The sequence below is a fragment of the Ammospiza caudacuta genome, chromosome 8 (assembly GCF_027887145.1).
Source record: "Ammospiza caudacuta isolate bAmmCau1 chromosome 8, bAmmCau1.pri, whole genome shotgun sequence".
NCBI classification, from domain to species: Eukaryota; Metazoa; Chordata; class Aves; order Passeriformes; family Passerellidae; genus Ammospiza; species Ammospiza caudacuta.
This window is the reverse complement of record NC_080600.1, coordinates 25,095,374-25,114,901: the sequence shown is the minus strand read 5'-3', so window position 1 is coordinate 25,114,901 and position 19,528 is coordinate 25,095,374. Positions and strand designations below refer to the sequence as shown.

At 39.7% G+C, this 19,528-nt stretch overlaps 2 protein-coding genes across 5 annotated transcripts in view; one reads left to right on the top strand and one right to left on the bottom strand.

Moving 5' to 3' along the window:
- Nucleotides 1–3,774, top strand: part of CERS6 (ceramide synthase 6) — a 91,339-nt gene extending 87,565 nt beyond the window's left edge. Inside the window, exons 10-11 of one of the 2 annotated variants that reach the window (XM_058809604.1) lie at nt 797–820; nt 3,105–3,774. In XM_058809604.1, coding sequence (XP_058665587.1) covers nt 797–820; nt 3,105–3,266 — 186 coding nt within the window. In that variant the 3' untranslated portion in view covers nt 3,267–3,774. The remainder of the gene's footprint in view (nt 1–796; nt 821–3,104) is intronic. The other variant, XM_058809605.1, reaches the window with a different exon arrangement.
- An 11,060-nt stretch (nt 3,775–14,834) lies between these two features.
- SPC25 (SPC25 component of NDC80 kinetochore complex) lies at nt 14,835–18,204 on the bottom strand. 3 transcript variants are annotated; one of them, XM_058809798.1, is made up of 7 exons: nt 18,169–18,204; nt 17,735–17,903; nt 17,582–17,647; nt 16,682–16,828; nt 16,428–16,532; nt 16,023–16,121; nt 14,835–15,084 (listed from the first exon to the last, which is right to left on the bottom strand). In XM_058809798.1, the coding sequence occupies exons 2-7, from the start codon at nt 17,886–17,888 to the stop codon at nt 14,951–14,953; spliced, it is 705 nt and encodes a 234-aa protein (XP_058665781.1). In that variant the 5' UTR covers nt 17,889–17,903; nt 18,169–18,204; the 3' UTR covers nt 14,835–14,950. The 3 variants fall into 3 exon arrangements, with proteins under 3 accessions (XP_058665781.1, XP_058665783.1, XP_058665782.1); XM_058809800.1 differs by lacking the exon at nt 18,169–18,204 and adding an exon at nt 18,014–18,036; XM_058809799.1 differs by lacking the exon at nt 18,169–18,204 and having other exon boundaries at nt 17,735–18,068.
- Between the last annotated feature and the right edge of the window lie 1,324 nt (nt 18,205–19,528).

The window sequence follows — 19,528 nt, the reverse complement described above, 5'->3', positions numbered from 1 at the left end:
TACTCTGTATAGTGATTGTCTTTATATGTGCTTCTGCACTTCTTTTTTACAGTGTAGTACACTGAACTAAACTACATTAGGGAAATCAGGTTAAAGAAACCCAACAAGTAAACTGCTTTCTTGGGGCTGCCAGTTCTGTTTTTCTTCTTTATAGTAGTTGTTAGCAAAATGTTCATTTCAGAGCTGGAAGTGTTAGCAGTAATAATATAAAATGAAATTCTGCTGTGTTTGCTAGTGGCAAAATTACTGATCACAGCCTCTTCTGGGTTTTGGTACTAATGAGGTACTGCAAAGAGCTCTGTATTTTCTTTCTAGTATTCCCAGAGTAGACTGTTTGTGCTAGACTTTAGTGTCTTGCTGCCAGTGGTACATTTGACAGGAAGATGTCACCCCCAGAAATACATTACAATTGCTGTGCAGACACAGGGCCTGTGTGCAGATGGTAGAGCTAATCCTTGCAGATCATGTAAAGTCAGGACACTTTGTCCTTAAAGAGGAGAGCATATTGATGTGGCTGACCCCAAAGTGAATGGGATTGTTCTCCAGAAAATTGCTATCTGTGAATGTACTCGGGAGCTCAGCCATGCACTGGCAGAGCCCAGAATCTGCCACTCCATCATGAAAGACAGTGCATTCATGAGCTGAATTTTGCCTGGAAGGCACACTTTAGTCTGCTTTGCTTTTAGAAGTTATTAGCCTCGGCTGTCCTGTCTGAATTAAACCAGTAACTTCAAAGACTGCTTCCTCCTGTCTCTTACTCTGCTTGTTTATCCTTTCCCTTGTGCTGTGCTGGCAGGCTGGGAAGTGGAACCCCTTGCACGTAAGTTTCTTTAAATTTACTATGCAAAAGATTTATTCTGACAACACTGGTGTTTGTGGTTCGGGTTGCTTTGGTTATTTTAATTTGTGGTTTCTGCCTCGTATTCATCCATTGTTTGTATTTATATATTTAAGTAAACACTATTTTGAAAGGCTATTTTTTGCTTCTTGGCTATGCATCACCCAAAACCATTAAAACCCACTTCTATCTGTAGTATCTGGGTGCTATTATGTTTCACCTTTTTTACATACAGATATAGATAGATAGATAGATAAGATAGTATGTGTGTGTGTTTACACATACATATATATATATATATATATGTATATCTGTATCTCAGCAGGATAAGCATCTGCTCTGTCAGCATTCAGGACACACACTTGAGACTGTAATTCCTTCACCTTGTAGTTCTAACAATTGCACAGGAGAAAATTGAGATTGTTACAGAGTTAAAGCAGAGTCAGACACATGCAGTAACACAGTGACTAGGTTAGAGATGGATATGTATGACATATATACAGAGGATTAATTTTCCTTCAGATTTTAACTTCCTCATTCTTTCTATTTCTGCAATAAAAATAAAAACTATTTTCACAACACATTACAGATATCTTACAGATAAGTACTAAGTACTGCAAGATGTGTTGCGTTCATATCAGGTTTTAAGTGCAAAGACTGCTTCGTGGCTGCATTTTAAAAACAAAGGGAGCAGATCCCATGTTTAGAAGAACTGGCTACAGCACAGAATCTTATTTTGATTTTTGGCTTTATGGCAGGACCCTATCAGAAAAATTGGCAGTGAATCTATTAAGAGAATTTAAGTTTAAGCAGAATTGTTCAGTCATCTGCTCTGCCATCACATAGATCCCAGGTGCTCAGTGCTGTGTGCTGAGACCATTCTCTTCTGTCTGATAAGCGTATAATTCTAAGTGTATTTCTGTACTGCCACCAGCTGCAATATAAAAGTTCCTTTATATGAAAGACATTGAAGTAACCTATTAATTGAAGCTCTGTAAAGTATGGAACCAAATTTCTGACCTCAGCTGAAGTCCAGTTTCACAGGTGTCAGAATTGTGGGCTTGCTAGACATTGGCATTAAAAACTTTACTTAGTGGGAGCTGTATGGGAACTGTTTTCTTCTTTCACTGGTTCCAAGCAGAATGGTGTCACTCAGGTACTGGGATATTGCAAGGCCAACACTGAGAGCTTCAAAGGCAAATGGCTTTTTCTGAGATGAGAGTGGAATTGTCAAGAAGACTTTCCAAAGGAGAGGAGAATTACTGTAAGCGAAAAATTACACAGTGCCCCTGTTCTTTAAGCATTTTTAGTTCTTCAGGAAAAAGACTCACCATGTGTTTGCCCCCTTTTATGTCCATTTGCTGTAGTGAAGTCAGCTGTAATTGCCTGATTGTGGCAACCAGCAGATGGATTGTGGATCAATCATGAAGAAATTGGAATGCTGAGCTCTACAAACAGTAGAAACAGGCATGCAGGTTAAACTTCAGACCTCTTTCTGTTGATGCTAGTTCTTTTTTGTATTGTATCTGGTGGACTCTTGCTAATTTTGGAGATTTTCAAGATTTTTTGAAGAAGTCAGCTGAAAATTAGCAGGAAACAGCAGCTAAGGTCCATCTGTTTCTGAAACACCTTTCCAGTGACACAATGGGGCACACAGGAACTGTTATTCCTGTTTTAGAGACTGAATTGGACTATGTCCACATTTTGCAAGTGCCATTCTCACCACTTGTCTGAAGTCAGAGACTGGAGTTAGGTGATGAGTTTTATTTCAAGCAGTGCTCGTGTCTCCTCCTGCGAGCACTCAACACTGTTCCCTGGAGCCACGTGGTCTCCAGTGAGTTGGGAAGTAAGGGGCAGGAAGTTGGGTTGAACACTTTGTATTATCAGGTCAAAGAGCAGCACTCCAAATGAAGGACAGTTGTAGTTAGTAGGAGGGCAGGGGGACTGAGCCTGGGTTGAATTTGGGAGCTTGGATTGTTGTTTACTTCGGTCTGTGCAAAACCCTTTGCCTTGAGCACTTGGCCATACTACCTTCAGTGCACCAGTGCTGAGTTCTCAGCCTGCCTTTGCACGTGGCATATTTATGTGTGGATACCTGTGTTTGAAGTGAGTGCAGGCAGGCAAAGGCAGAGAAGTGTGCCAGAGCTGAAATCGCCTTCAAAACTCAAATTGAAAAAATGTGTGAATTCTCTGATTCTCTTGAACCAAAGAGCTGAGTTGTTTCCTTACAGTCACCTACTGCCCACTTCTTTTCCACATTGTACAGGTAGCAAAGGATGCCCGAAGTGACGTTGAGTCAAGCTCAGATGAGGAGGAAACAGTACCTCGCTCAAAGGGCCCGCACAGCACGGTCACCACCAACGGCACCAGCGGTGCCAACGGGACAAATGGGTATCTCACTGCTGCCACTTCCTCAGAGGAGCATTAATCCTTCAGTTCAGTCATCAGACACGAACAGAACGAACTGTTTGCTACTGGAAGTAAATTATAACTCGTGAATGCAGTTTATTCATGTATTTCAGCATCAGAAAAAAATTAGGAGTATCAAAGCATTCTGATAGCGCACTGCCATATTTCCTGTTTGTGAATGAAGACAGCACACCATTCTGTATACGTAGGCATGCTGTATGTGTATGTAACTGACACAATGGGAGCAGTATTTTCACTTGTACTGTCTGAAATATTATTTATTTTTTATTCTTTTGGGAACTTCTGGACAAAAGGGAATATCCATTCTCAAACTTTGTGTCTTGGATTCTTGGTAACGGAGAGCATCATGCTCAGATCTCTTCTGTCCATCCCTGTTGGTTTTGCTGAATCTGCTATAAGTAATAGTTGCTTGATTTGTTACTTACAGTAATTTAGAACATAGCTTTATAGATTTTAGATCTGCTTCAGATATTTTTGCTGTCTTTGTGTTTTAAAGTACTGGTTTTGAAATTGCCTATCAAATCACAGTTACTGTTCTTCCAAAATAATTTGGGGGGGGGGGAAGTGGTAATTGTGGGATATTATTTTAGCATAATTTAAAATTCAATTTGGTGGTTAATTGCATTAGAAGTAGACTTGATTTGTTGTGCAAATACCCAAAAGCATTGTTGTCAGCACTTTGGATAAATTCATTATTACCTTTTTTTTTGGCCTTTCAATTTTTGACCTCTGCAGATTTTAGCTTTTTGCAGAGATTCCGTGTAAAAAGGTGTTTCTTCAAATGCACCATTCTGAATCCAGACTTAATTCCTGAAATTGTTCTTGCACATTCACCTGATTGAGAACAGGGGTGTAATGGAAAAAACAGCAGATGAAAAGTTCATTTCTTCCTCGGACTCAGCTCAGTCTAGGTATTGTTCTCAAAATTATTGCTACTTCCTTGGCAGGGTGAAGAGAGGGAAGGCAGAATGTCATACATTTCTAAAATTAGTTTATTTTACATTATTTTATTTTACATATGTGAGAACTTGAGCAAAATTCACTCAGCATAATTCACAGCAACCTTTGAATGCTCAGCAGTATTTCATCACCTCTACAAATAAAATTAGAGGGTGTTTTTAAAATAATTTTGCATTCCTTTTTATCCAAGATTTATACATAGTGTCCCAAAGAAGACATAATAACACCCTAAGTAAACATCTTTTCAAACATAATATGCATACTTCTTCCAGTCTCTAGATCAAAGTTTAGTGTAATGTAGGATGCTAAGGATCATACAGCTCTTGCAGGACACTCTTGTGTGATTTGTGACAGCAGTGCCAAAAGTAGGCAGGGTTCTTGGGTAACAGACTCTATGCAACCTACTGTTCAACAGTATTGTGTGTGCACACAGAACCAATGTGCTTATAGACCAAAGACTGACGTACACACACACACACATATAAAAGTTAAAAAAATAAAGGAAGGAAAAAAAACAGGGGAAAAAAAAAATCTCAAGTGTGTCTTCTGTATACAAAGGGATTGGAGTGCTGTGTTCAGCTGGAAACCTGAGCCATGAGGTCATTTCTGATTCCTTCCACCTATGCAAACAGTAAAATATAGATGGTTTCTGATGCCATAAAACATGTTTAAAGATGCTATTTTATATAGACTTCATTGAAGAAAGTTGTGTTGTCACTTCTTTCTTTTTAAAACTGAGATTTGTCCTATTCTACTGGTCACTCTTGAAAACTTCTAAAACTTTTATTATCCATAGAAACTCCTGTGTGTTAGGAAAAAGGAGGTGTGCTAAAAGCAAGATTGGAATGGCATGAATGGAAATAGTACCTCAACTTAGTAAATAATAAAGGTAAGAAAACTCAGAAAGTGTAAATCACAAAAGATCTGTCAGTTCTACTACCCACAGAGCATCTTTTGAAAAACCCAGATAACTTTTTAATCCAGCAGCTGCATAGCTTAAATGCCCATGAGTATATCTGAAGGAGCAACTTTCCTTCTCCCCAGAAAGTTTCTCTGCCTCTGATTTTTTTCATCTGTCTCCTGTGCATTTGATTTCATACAGTTTTCTGTAGGGCAGGTTACACATGTGAAAATATGCTGATTGCAATGGAAAGTATCCTATCTATGGTGTTTGCAGCTGTGTAGTAATTACTGTAAAGACAATTCCAGGATTTTAAAATAAAACCATCCTGGGATCAATTAAATTAAGATTATAATTTTTGAAATCTGACCTGCTAAAATGGTAATGGAGAATATCAGTTTAATTCTGTGGTGTTGATTACTGCCTCCACTGAACCATTTCCCTTCTGCAAAGATGGTTACAAAAATGGCATTCTGGCAAAATATTTTGTCTCACATGAGAACAGAATGTTGCTCTGAACTGCCAACATGCACAACATAGACCCCAGGCTGCAATGTTGGTGATGCAGGGCATAGAGCAGTCCCCAGCAACAATCCCTGTGCCAGAGGCCTTTAGTCCCTGTTGGTCCTCTTCAGCAATGCTCTGTAATGTGCATTCAGATGTAGAGTCAAGGCTACAACCCTTGAGCTGATTTACCATCACTACATATGCTGTTAGGGTGTCACAGAATCATAGAATGTTAAGGGTTAGAGAGGACCTTGAAGATCATCTAGTCCCAACCCCCCTGCCATGAGCAGGGACACTTCACCCTAGGCCAGGTTGCTCAAGACTTTATAAAACCTGGCTTGAACAGTGCCAGGGTTGGGGCATCCACAGCTTCCCTGGGCGCAAGCTGTTCAGTATTTTACCACCCCTGAAGTAAAGAATTTCTTTCTAATAGCTAATCTAAGCTTTTCTCCTTTTTGCTCCAGTCTTCTTATCAACTTCACAGCTCATCTCTGGACATGCTCCAACAGTTCTACGTCCTTCTTATGTTGGGGACACCAGAGCTGGCTGCAGTACTCTGGGTGGGGTCTCACAAGAGCAGAGGGACAGAATCCCCTCCCCTGCCCTGCTGCCCTCACTCCTCTGGATGCAGGCCAGGATCCATTTGGCTTTCTGGGCTGTGAGTGCACCCTCACTCACGTTGAGTTTTTCCCCAACCATCACTCCCAAGTCTTTCCACAGGGTTGTTCTCAATCACTTCTCCACCCAGCCTGTAGGAGTGCCTGCGATTGCCACAAGCCAGGAGTAGGACTTTGCATTTGGCTTGCTTGAACTTCATGAGGTTTCCATCGGCCTCCCTCTCAAGCCTGCCGAGGTCCCTTGATCCCCACTGTTAAATGGTGCATCTGGGATTGAAACTGTTCCCTTGAGGTTAAATTTCAGTTGCATCTGTGAAATGCTAAAGCATGTATGCAGTTACCTTGGTTCAGCTAACACCCAATGACATACTTAGCCCCTATCATCCTGGCTTTTTGGATTCTGTTCTTAGCAGTTAGTATAAACTTCCTACAGATATGTCTGGAAAATAAGTGAAGTAAGAGAGATTCAAATGACACATGTGGGGGAATAGGGTAAGAGGAAGCCTTAAGAACTTCACCAACCTTTGCTACACAATGATTTTTCAAGCTAGAGGTTTATTATAAAAATTATGAATTCACACTTTTTTCTGTCTCTAGTGGGAAGGACCAAGTGATTTAGTGATCAGACATGGCAGTGTGCTTTAATTCATTGTTTCAACTAATGGGTGTGAAAACTTTGGCTTCATCTTCCACTCTGCAGAGAAAATGCCGTGCGATTATTTCCTTTTTCATTTGAATTTGATTGCTTTTCTGATTAAGAGCTTTGCAAGGTGCATTTGGAGGTCATCGAGTATTTAGAGGTTGATTGCACATATTTTAGAAGATTGACTGAAATCATTCGCATGGTTTGTGGTAAATGTGAGACCTTGAAAGGTTCTGTATATTCACACCTTTTGTAGAAGTGTAATTTAGTAATTCTAGAAATGAGAGTTTGTACTCTATAACTTCTCTGTCTTTGAGTTCTATGGTCCTGTTTATAGTACAGTACATGACACAGTGGTTGAGATGTCAAAGTAGAAAAATGAGGAAATTAGAGTTTATTAGTAAATAGTAAGAATTTGTCTTCTCTCCTAGACAGAGCCCAGATTACAGTAAAATAACATTCAGGTTACCCTTTGTGTGGTGTTTCCCATATTGGAATATTTTGTATCAAAAGAAAAATACATGGTGGGTTGGTGGTTTTGTTTGGTTGTTTTTCATAAAGAACAACATTGCAGAAAATGGTAAAAATACCTGATCAAACAACATGGGTGGACATTGGAGTCTTGTTAAGTAGTGCTAGTTTTAAAATACCAAAGTGCCCCATGCTGTTTCCTTGTTGCCCTTTTGTAGTTTTTTCTATCTGTTATTTATTTAATGATTCCAGCAGAATTGGTCCAGGTGTCACAGCTTCGTATCTCCTGCCTCAGCCTGTGACCATTCTGTGACCACGTGATTGCCAATGCCAAATGCTTTTTCTGAGACCAAGTACATGCACTAAAGCTTTGCTTACAGTGAAGTGATTCTTGTCTTAAGTCTGTATCTGATTCAGGTGAAAATCACTTCCTGGTTGTGAACAGGACATGAGGGTGAGAGCTGTGACCCTGCAGCACACGCCACTGCTGCTCACTGCTGGGTGATTGAGGTGCTCCCTGTCTTACACAGAGTGCTCCACTGGGAAGCCTAATGCCCATTTCATTCATTTTCTCATTACCACAGCCTTCTGTATCTCAGAGAAATATGGGCTACCATTGGTTTTATACAGCTGATGCTTTGGTATTTTCTTAATCTCTTTGCTACAACTCATTTTTGTATGTCTCCTATTGTCTACTTCCTGTGACATTTGTGGGAGAGGAGTATTTAAAACTTTTTACCCTTCTTGTAATGTAGACCCTCTTAGGCCTAACTTCAGTGTTCTGCAAACTACAGTTGCCTTTAAACCATGAAGCAAAACCAGTTTGTATTACTTGTTTTGACTGGTTTTGATTTGGAACAGGGACCTAATGGGAACTTCAGTAAGACAACATTATTCTTTATTTCCCTTTTCTTTTAAAAAGCTCTAGTGGAGGTTTGGAAAGGTGGTGTACATGTACAGCTTTTACACTGTAAAGATTTCTGATTGTAGTTGCAATGAAAACACAGTGTTTGAGTGTGTCTCTACAGACTTCTCAATCTTTGAAATTGCTTTCAGTTAAAAAACTGTAGGAAATACCATGAAAGGATGTTTTGGAGTCACGTCAATGATCACATGTGTCAGACAAAAGGCAAAAAATACTGTCTTACATGACTTAAAATGGATGCAACAAAACACATTTTCTGGCTTCTGCTGAGCTTCAGCTTTTTGCTCTTCTTGTTTACACAAGCTCTCATACCATACTGTGCGTGTTGACTGCTGCACGTCAAGGGGAGGCAGATGACACATTTTCACCTGTGTTTTCATGACAATTCTGTGCTTGAGCAACTCTTTCAGAAATGTGGTGATGTGTAGGAACTCCACTGTTCTGGATACAGTGATGCACTAGCTAGAAGTCCTTTCATACATAGCTATTGTGTGGAACTTTGGAGGTTATTTTGTCTTTTATTTGACTGGGTTTGGGGTTTTTTCTAATACAGAGAAAAATTATTCCTCATAAAATCTCTGGAACCAACCAGTATTGTGGGCTATTTTAATTTGGAGACAGTTTCATAATAAACATAAGTATTAGAAATGTAGATTTTTGTTTTCTTGTTTTTTTCTATGAGATGCAGACAATGTTTTCCTTTGTTTTAGCTCAAAGATTGTTACCCACACTGTAGACTCCAACACTCTTTGGACAGATCCAAGTGTGTCTTTAAATAACTTTATGTTATTTCTTGTATGAAACTGTTTGTAACAGGAAGTGTTGGAAGATCAAGTTCTCTCAATACAAACGAAAATATTTTCATTACCAGAAAAGGATAATTTTCTAGGATTTAAACATAAAAATTTTGCATGGTAATAACTCCTGAATGTCAAACTGAGCCCACTTTGGGAAAGCTGTCTTTTTTTAGTGAGCAGAGTTTCTTTAGAAATACACATTCAGTTTTCTTTTAAGGAGTCAGTCAGCAAAGCACCCCCTACTAGCCTCTTGTGGAAGTGAGAAAAAAGAGCCACTCCTAGGAGTGGCTGTCCAAAGGAAAAGCTGCAGCTCACCAAAATAAAGCCTACAAAACACCATTATCAGGCAGGCTCTGCTGCAGCATTAAAAGATTATGAGGAAGTACTTAGAAATGGGATGCCTGAAAAAAATTCTGGTAACTTCAGCACAAAGAAATTAGGCAACAGTTCTCATAACACAAATATCAGTCATATAGGGATCTTCACACATCAGTTGAAGTTTTACACTGGAAGAAAAGTAAGCCTTTTTGCAGATGGGGTGTGCATTGTGTTAAAGAACTGTAGATCTTTAGCAAATTTAGTTGTTAATACAGCTCTGTGATAATATATAGATACTCTTGTTTACATTTAATATAGCACTTCAGTTCATGTTTAATGAAGGTATTTATGAAGAGATTTACTTATGTGGAATATTGTCCAGCGGTATGTCTAATGTCTTTTGCTCCCTATGCCACATCTGCTCCTCAACTTATGCAGCACAAGGGAGAGGCAGAGCACAGCTCAGGATAACATCACACAGAGCAAGAGCTTTGTGCTCTGGCTCTAAGTCTGTAAAGGACCCTTTGCACAGAAAACAGTGGCTCTCTGAGGACAGCAGGAGGACTGCTGCTTCAGGAGAGTTAGAAGGCAGTGACACAATTTCCTGTAGATTTAGAAGGTGATGAAGGGAATCCAAATGTGTAGCTGTCCCAGATGAGCAAATTTCTGCATGATTCAGTAGCTCATCATGCTGTGATGGACAGAGGCTGGGGGCTTATGTGGAGGGAAGTTAGTCCCAGCTCTGCTAGTGTGGGTGGAGGGTTCTTGTTTCCCTAAATTGTGCTGGGGGTTTTGGTCTTTTTGGTGATCCATTCTGCTGCAGCCAGTCCTGCCCCTGGACAGATTTTACACTGTCTACTCTTGTCAGCCAGTAACCTGCTTAAGTGGGTTTCACAGAACAAGATGCCAATTTGTGTTTTACACCCACCTTCTCCAGCCCTGAGTCTGCCAAACCAATGATGATTGTTGTGGAGGGGTTTCTTAAATGCAGAGTTGTATGCAACAATGACGTGTTCCTGAGGTTCTGACTTTCAAAGGTAATTGTTTACATGTGACACAGAACTGTTAGCTTTTAGTAACTGGAAAGTGTAATATAAAAGTAAGTATTAGAAGTTGAGTATTGAGGGTTTTTTAAGAGTAACATGACCTACTTGTAATGTTACTGCTATAGTTCACTGATCAGATGAAAAGGTAATGTACTCTTAAGCTACTGGCTGGCAACATATATTTACATTCCTAAATTATTGCTCTTTCATATACATTTGAAAAACACTACAGTGGGTGAGTTTTTTTATGCTTTTTAAACATTTCAAAGTGTAAGGTAGTCTCCCTAAAAAATACTGTGCAGGTTATTTCTCAGTTTTCCAGAACAACCAAGCAAAGTCCCTGCACAACTGCCACATTTCTTGCATATTTACATCAACTTTTTGCAATCTCCCCTCACAAAAAAAGTCCTGAAACCCAAAGATGAAATGTGATCCTTCCTTAATTAAACTTGCGTCAGCTTTCTCACATTAATCTAACTAGCAATTTTATGTCCTATTTCTGAGCCTATGATGAAGATAACCACACCTTTTTAATTCACAGTAATGGTAATTATAATTACTGTTGGGTCTCCTAAGGTGCCTTTGAAGGAGCTGCTTCCTACCAGAAAGGCTTGCTATCTCATAGTTACATTTGTTTAGTCCCTCATTTAGGCTTGATTTAAACTTAATTCATCCAAAGCATTTAGTTCTCATTTTTACATGTGGTTTCTCATGGATCTATCTCCCAAGTGAGATCACTGCCCATAGCTGTTACTTCATGGGACAGTGTAATCAGATTTCAGTTCCAGAAAGGATTTGCATGTAAACAGGCTAGCTCACTTACAGGTCCAACATTTGGTCCTTCAGCAATGTTGAGGAAGTGATGACCCAGGTTGTGGCACCACCTGGACTGGGTGGATATAAATAACAGCCAGGACTGCTGTCCAGACTAGAAACAGCCTTTTCACATGATTTTTTTTTTAATAACTGTTCCACTTTAATACCAATTTCCTACTAACTGGATCTCATTTTTTCTAAGGCTTTTTGTTAAGGAGCATGTGAACTATTGAAATTATGTATAGTTAAGCTGTGATGGTCTGCACTACTCTTGCAACTTGTCCAAGCATCCAGCACAAACACAGCAGCTGTTTTGCATAGAAGAACTCCTCTGTAAGATTTGACAGGTAACTATTATAGACTGCTAACTGTATTATCTTGGAGAAGAAGAATGGGTTGCTAACAGCAAAGGGAAACAGCAGGAGCAGGTGGGAACAGTAAGCCATTTTTCTTGTGTAAATTGCATTCACATTGATTGTGGATTTCATATTTTGATTCAATGGGATGCCATTAGCACAACATTTAGTAAAGGTGATCCCGAGTGTACTACAGTCCCAAGCAGACTCAGAATTGTGGACTAACTTTAGAGAAGGCTGGAGCCTAAAAAAGATGGGTAATTGCTGCAGAGTTGCAGTTGACAGCATTGAGAATTGCATGCCAGAAGAGGATTTTCCTCTTTCCTTTAGAAACATGAGTTTATCAGATGGCTAATCTGCCTTTGCAATAAGTGCAGGAAAATACAGACCAGTAAGTCACGCTGATACAATACTAAAAAAATAAAACTACCACTTTGCTGCATTGTCTTTCCATTATAAAGTTGTGTCATACATGGAGTTACACAAACAAAACTCTCTCATTAGCTTTGCATGGGAAGTATTAGTTGTTTGCCTGTGAGGTAAGCATTTACATTAATGTATTGTGCTGTAACTCAGCTAGTAAACCACCCACGAGACGAGGTCACCTATCACTTCGACCCATTCCTCGCTTAGCCAAAAGGTTAATGTATGCAGTCTTCTCTTAAAAGCCTGATTTCCTTTATGGTAATTGCAATTGCTATCAGTATGAAATGTAGCATGCTTCTAAATCAAAATAGTGATGCATAGCTGGTGTTCTAACAGACCTGTTTCTTTGCCCAGCCAGTTATTCCAGCTGAAGCTGTGGTGCAGAAGATAATGGATAATGAAGAATTGAGCCCACAATGCAGTAGCTAGTGCAAGTCAGTCAAAGAGCATGTTTCCACATAGAGAGAGTTATCCATCAGTCACAAAACAGGTGAGTCAGTAGCAATTTGCATTGTTCAACATGCTGTGACTGAAGAGGAAGAAAATCACACTGAAGCTAATTGTATCTTATTTAAATTAATCATTTCAGTGCATAACTACTTATGCATATCCATAAAAACGTCATATGAAAAACCACCACACGCGTGCATGACTAAACACTATTTTTAGCTTCTGTCAGTCTCCTCAGCAACTTCTGAATGTGTTGCTCAATTAGTCCAAATTTGAAAAGAAGATTGTGTGGCAGTTATCCCTGTCCTTATAATGTACTTAAAGTCAGCATTCAGGTACAGATCAGTGCACTGGACAAAGAGTAGGCAGGGTGCAACTGGTGTCCTGCAGCTTCAGCAGCAGCAAAGCAGGAGCCAAATGGCATAACTCAGGAGTGGTTGTAAAGAAGAGCTGAATATCACAGTGAAGAGAATGGCACTGTTCAAGGACAAACCCACAGATCTATAGGAAATCAGGCTTCATTGCCTCTGCTTCTGCTACAGCAACTTATAAATAAGCTCAAGACTCTAAAGGGCTCTTTGTGTATAGAGCTGTCAAAGTAATTAGGGATAATATGGATAAAAAGAATGGAGTGCCACTGTCTGGCAATCAGAGCCATTCCTCCCAACCCTTCAGGCATACAATCCTGTTTTAGCAGTAATGCCTCATATAACTGAATTGCAACTGTTGCTTTCCGAAAGGTAGGACTAATACCACAATCATTTAGTATAGCTTATTCACACAGTTGAAATACATACTCTTACTGTGTCTGTGGGACTGATTTATGCGTGCATTCCTTTGTTATGTCAAGCTCCACAAGCCTTTTAAAAGGTTACAAATCACAAGTGAGTTCACAGCAATGTTAAGGTATTACAATGACAAAACTAATTTAGACAATTTCAAGGCACTGAATAAATGCAGTTTATTGACACAGTAGAGAAGACAGTATGGCACAAACAGAGCATACTTCCTGAGAAGTACCTGCAACTTAAATCCTGTTAATCTGATTGAAAAGGAAGCAAATCCACTAATGAACAATGAGACCCTGAAGTCAGGCTCCCATCCCTTGTCTTTGTGTGCCATTGCCAGTTACAGAATTCTCAGAGAGGACACAGGGTTTGTCCTGAGAGAGGACACAAAGCAGAAACTGAAGATTTGTTTTATTGGAGATGTCACTATAGTAATGCTTAGTAATTCTCTGCTGCTATTCTGTTCCAAAATTGCAGTGTAATCAATTGGCACCTTTACCTTTCTTACTGTTCTTTGTGTATAACTGGCTGCAATACAAGAAAAAAAATCAATAGGGCACACCAAGGAAAATTATGCACTACATAGAAAACAGCAAATTATGCCCTATAGAAAAGAAGAAATGGAAGATTATGTCTTTTACTTTTTTGTTAAGTTGTGATCCTAGCAGATAAGCGTGTAGTCTGTGGTGCACCCATCAAGCTATAAGGTTAAGTTCAGACAAACCAAATTATTTAAAATACAGTTCACATGTGACTGGGAAATATTCCCAACTGTACTAAGAATATCTGATCTGATCAGATCACCACATTTAAACATGCCTAAATTACTAGGTCGTACATATTAGTTTTTGATGCACTAGAATTTCTAGGACTGAACCTAGTCAAGTCTTTATTTCAACTTATGGTATATTATCAAATGAAGCATTTTCCTTCTTGTTGCAACAGTCCTTTTAAATATTTCTGTAAAAATGATAACAGTTTACAGTATAGAAAAAGAATATTTTCAATCAAAGCTAAGCATTGTGGTAGTAATAGTCGTCTTGATAAGATGAAAAATGCACACGTGATGTATCTGTCACCACTATATTTCATACTTTAATACATTATACTTCAGGCTTTGCCATGTCAAAAGGTTTCCAATGACAAAGTTTAACAGACCAGAAGAAAAATATTTAGATGCATGACTATAAATGCTAACACTGTAGAATACAAGTTACGGTAAAAGTCAGGACAATGACCTATGACACAAGTAACTGAAACAAGTGTTAAGCTTCAGCAAACTATTTTTTTTAATAGGTTTCAGGCCTATTTCAACTACACAGAAATCTGACAGAGACATCCATGCTTTTGGAAAAGATACACAAACTACCGAAGCTACTTTATTTTGATTATCTCCCCGGGGCAGCTAAATACAAACCATTGCACCATTAATGCACGTAATGGATCAAAATTTACATGTCCAGACATTCAGTTAAGGCAGTAGTTGGTGATACCAATGTTCAATGAATGATTCAAAATGTGTCCAGATAACAGTAGACTAAAATATCACTTTCATGATCTTTATTTAGAAATTAGGAATCAAACATTGATAAATACACCATTTCACCAACAGGAAGGGGGTAAGAGTGCTCTACATCCAGAAAGAGAGGTACAAACCAGTTTCATGCAGACTGTTTATATGATAAAGCAGTGAAAGCTTTTCTGATGTTGGCAACAAATGCAGAAAAATTGTTAGTTTCTCTCAGTTTAAGCTGTAACTCTGCAATACAGTCCAGAGGAGGAGTACAGGAATTCACTAGAATGACACAAATTTGTAAAATATTAGACTACAAATAAAAGAATAAATCCATACCAGTGTTTTTCTGCACCTATGAAATACTAATGCAGTTCGTTATCTTTTTATGTTTTCATTTCCACCTGCATTATTTTGGAGAAGCCTCATTTTGTTTCAGCAAAGAGAAAGCCTCAAAGAACTTAACAGGTTTTTTTATTTCCTGACCTCCCACTCAGTGCTGTGCTCCTGCCTGAGTTGTTACAGCAATTCCCAGGAATCCACAGCCTACTCAAAAACTGAAACACACTCCTAAGCCATGATGTTGCTCTGCAGGCAAGCAGATTATAAACTGATGTAGCCCAGCATATGATAGACTTTTGACTTCAAAAGTTTAGGTCTGAATTAGTAAAACCAGAAATCTGTTCATACCCAGAGGCATGGCAGAGCCCCAGCAGCATTTGTCTAGAAGCTATCTAGGACTCAAATTTCATAAGTAAGAGCCATATAGCCAAACCAGCTGTGAGATCCAAAAGGCTGTGCCCTTACAGAAGGGGAATGCTGGATTTCAAGTTTTATTCTTTCACCTATGTCACCCTTTTTCTGCCTCTAGGCATCTGGAACAAGTTGAAATAAGCCTGTCCGCATACGCAAGCAGAAACTGTAGCAGAAACAGACTACAAATGAAGCATTTTCATCTCTGTCTGTGGTCCTTCTCTTGCTTTGCTTGATACAAAATAAACAGCATCTCCACATATGGAGGCCAGTGAATATAAGCAGTCCTATTTTCATGTAAATTAACAAGACAAACATAATTAAAGAAACAATATTATCAGTTCAAGATTTTCCATTCAGGAATTGGAAGATAAAAGATCCCAATTAAGCTGCACTTTACTCCTCTGCTTTTTTCAAATAGCGGTGTCAGATTCAGTGCTCTAATTTAAGTATTCAAATTCACATACCTTCATAGTCCCCTTGTTCATTTATGGAAAGGGTACACACGTAGGGCTTATCAGGATCTTTGTGGTCAATGTGCCTGAATATAAACTGTAATTGCTCATCTAAAATAAACACAAACAGAAGTAATTAACACCATTAACCTCTGCTGCAGAGACACAATGATGATTAAAACTCACAATACAAAATTAGTTTCAATTAATATTCCTAGAACACTGACAAAGTAAGCAACCCTGGCCTCTTTGCAAAACAAATGCATTTTAACATATTTTGCCATTTGAGGGACAAATGTAGTAGCTGGGCTAATCCAACTGGTCAAGTGTGTAAGCTATGTGCTCTTTGCTGCACAATCCAGCATGAGCCACATTGTATCAGTGCACACAGAAACTGTGGAAGCTACAGAAACCTACCTGGAATTCTACGCATCTCCAACGCAAGATGCTCTTTAAACAATGTTTTAATCTTGCTCACTTGTTCCAGTTTCTCCTTGGCAGCTTTATTTTTAGAAGATTTTACTAGAATGTAAAAGTCCATCATAAGTATCAAAGGCAAAACAAGCACATAAAAAACCATCTAGAACAGCAGAAAAGCCACAAAGAGCAAGTGTTAAAAACAACCCCTCCTTCAATTAGGAAAATTTACTTATTATCCTTTTTTTACTTACTTTCCATTTTCTTCATCAACTCTTGTTTAAGCTCTTCAATGCTGTCCATCAAGTTCTTCTGCTGCTCTTGTTCTTGATTTAGCTCTGATCTTATTTCTGTCAACTGCTCTTCCTTTTCTGCTATGTATTTGCTCTGCTGGAGAATCTCTGAAAGGAGGCAAGAAAATATGAACACATACAGTTAAGTTATGTCTCTGCTATTTAAAACTTAAGTAGTTTGACATTATTTATATTAATAAGACACAGTAGAATGCATGCTACCATAGCTGCAGAGAGAAGTTAGCTTAACTATACCAAATGGAAACTTAAAGTTATTCCTAAGAGAAGCTACAAAGTATGGAGCTGCTCAGATACTTTAATGAGATTAAATTTGCTTCTGGTGCCAGCACTACATACATATTCAAAGCATGAAGATGGTGGCTCCTGCCCACAGGTAATGACAGAAAGCCAAGAATGGAAACATTGACTGATGTGAGAGTTGCAATCATTTTACCTGATATTTTGAAGGTTACAAAATTCAGCCAAGTTAACCCTAGACTGATGAGCTGACAGTATTCTCTTACTAATATGGAAAAGACATAAATAACTTCACAATACTTAGCTTTACTAAGCAGTTTAATTTAATTTTCCTACTGCAGGCAAAAATTCTGACACTATTGTTTTAAATACTTATGCTTTATGCAGAAAACATATTTTTGCATCATCAAGGAAGTTTTTCAACAAATTGCTTTTGACTTGAAATTTACATTTTAATTTATGTTGTAACCAACCCATTATGTTTGGGTTTAATTCTGTCTTCATTCTGATGTTATTACTTGCCTTTTCAAACGTGAAGTTAAACATACTATCCAGGTATATTCAGTTAATTTTATAAAGGTTGAGCATAAGAAATAACTGTACCATTGTTATACTCGTGAATTTTGTCAATCATCACATCCTCTTCTTTCAGCTTCTTGGACCATTTCTCTGGAAGGGAAAGTTACTTCAGTTATCTGAAGAAGTTTGATGACAACTTGCAAAAAGCAGAGTTAACAGGAGCAAGGGCCTTTGTACCTGCAAGAGCTTCTAAAGTCTCCTTGCACAAATCTCTCAGCGCTGAAGTCTGATTGTTCTGTTCAGTGCCATAACTGAATTTAAACTGGTTCCAAAACTCTTTCATATCTCTTTCAAGGAGCGTTACTTCATCTTCCGCCGGTGCATTCCCCATAGCGCTGTAGCAGACCTGCGCGGGAACAGGCGCGGCGTCAGGGCACGGGGGGCAACGGCAGCACGGCTAACACAGCGCGGACACAGCTCCGGGCTGCTTCTACCGCCCCGCCTTGTTGTTCAAACCTCTCGGCGCAAGCTGTTTTTGTTGTCACCATCAGCTCAGTGGGAGCCGCGTTTCCCTCGCACTGTCCCGACGCTCGGCTCCCGCGCCAGGGGAGGTTCCCCCGCCGCCCCCTCACCGCCCGCCGGCCCCGGCCCCATTCCCGGCCCGCACCCACCGCGTCCGCGCCGCGCCGCTTCCCGCCGCCAACGGCCGCTCCCGCCCGCCCCGCAGCAAGCGCGCCGCTGATTGGCTGAGCCCCGCCCCGGGCCCGCCGGCCGTTGCTGCGGTAACGAGGGCGAGGCGTGGCCGGTGTGAGGGGCGCGGCCGCCATGGCGGGGCGGCGCTCCCGGCTGCCCCCGTTCCCCCCGGGATTGCTGCTTGGGATGCGGTGTCTGAGTCTGCTGCTGCAGGGCCGCTGGGGGAAACTGCCTGTTCGGTGCTGAGCGAACAGCGCGGCTCATTTACGCTCCTCTGAAGCCACAGCTTGTTCCCAGTTTTACTCATGGAACACACGGTAACCGGTCTTAAATTTTGTGAGTTTCCCGATAGTCTTTTAATGCGCCCGGCTTGAATTCTCTAAAAGAACGTGGATGAAGCTCGTTCTGAGAGGAGAATGACCTGCAGGGGTAATTGCAGTCCCTTTGGTGCGAACAAAACCACCACACAGTAGCCATGCCTGTACCCAGTCAAACATTTGCCATAAATGACTGTCAAAGTGAGTTTGCTCTTTATGACAATGTGACGGGTTTTTCTCCAGTTGTTTATATTCCCTTTTAGCTCTTGATAAGCACTAGTTTGTGATCCAAGGTAGCAGCTTTCAGTTTTTTATGAAAGCTACTTTTAATAATTTTTTTACCATAGCTAATGAATTACTCTTAATTTTAGTTTGTGCCAGTGCTATTTAGGTAATTCCAGAATAATGTATATTTAGCATGGCTTTGAGGATTGCTGTCTAAAAATACTAATTACTATCTTCCACCTGTGCAATGCTTGGGACCACCAACCATTAGTTCCATTACCCTTACACAAACTTCTCGTATAAACACTTTTACCCCACTGTATTCCTGTCGTGTTTAACTTGGACACTGTTCTCCAGACTTCACAGTTTCCTCAGCAATGTTCCTAAAGCTGATAGACCCCTGTTTCTTACCTGCTTCACACTTAATTGTACTGAAGTTGGGCTGGTCCAAGGATGATTACCTAGCCACGTATGAATTTGGGCACTATGGACCTATACCTTATGCCTTTTTTTATTGAGGAATATTTCTTGCCTAACCAAGTGCATGCTGTTAGTATAAAGTTTCAGTGTTGCTCTTGACAATATTAGCCTCTATTATTTGAGCTCATAACTTTCTGAATACACAATTTTCCCAGTCCCTGGAGTTTTGTAAATACAAGTTAAACTAATCTAATCAAGTCCTGTTTTCTAATCCATAATCTTTTGGTGGGTTCTACAGCTGGATAACACTGATAATGAGTTCACCCCACAGTAGCTGGCACTAGCTCAAAAGTGTTAGGTGTCTTTTCTTCATTGG

What these genes read in the sequence shown, in the direction of transcription:
- SPC25 (XM_058809798.1), bottom strand. Translation starts at nt 17,888, where the DNA reads ATGGGGAATGCACCGGCGGAAGATGAAGTAACGCTCCTTGAAAGAGAT. An exon ending in AATTCACGAGTATAACAATG is followed by an intron (nt 16,829 to 17,581) that starts GTACAGTTATTT and finishes GCCTCCTTTCAG; the next exon opens with AGATTCTCCAGCAGAGCAAA. An exon ending in GTTGATGAAGAAAATGGAAA is followed by an intron (nt 16,533 to 16,681) that starts GTAAGTAAAAAA and finishes TTTACATTCTAG; the next exon opens with TAAAATCTTCTAAAAATAAA.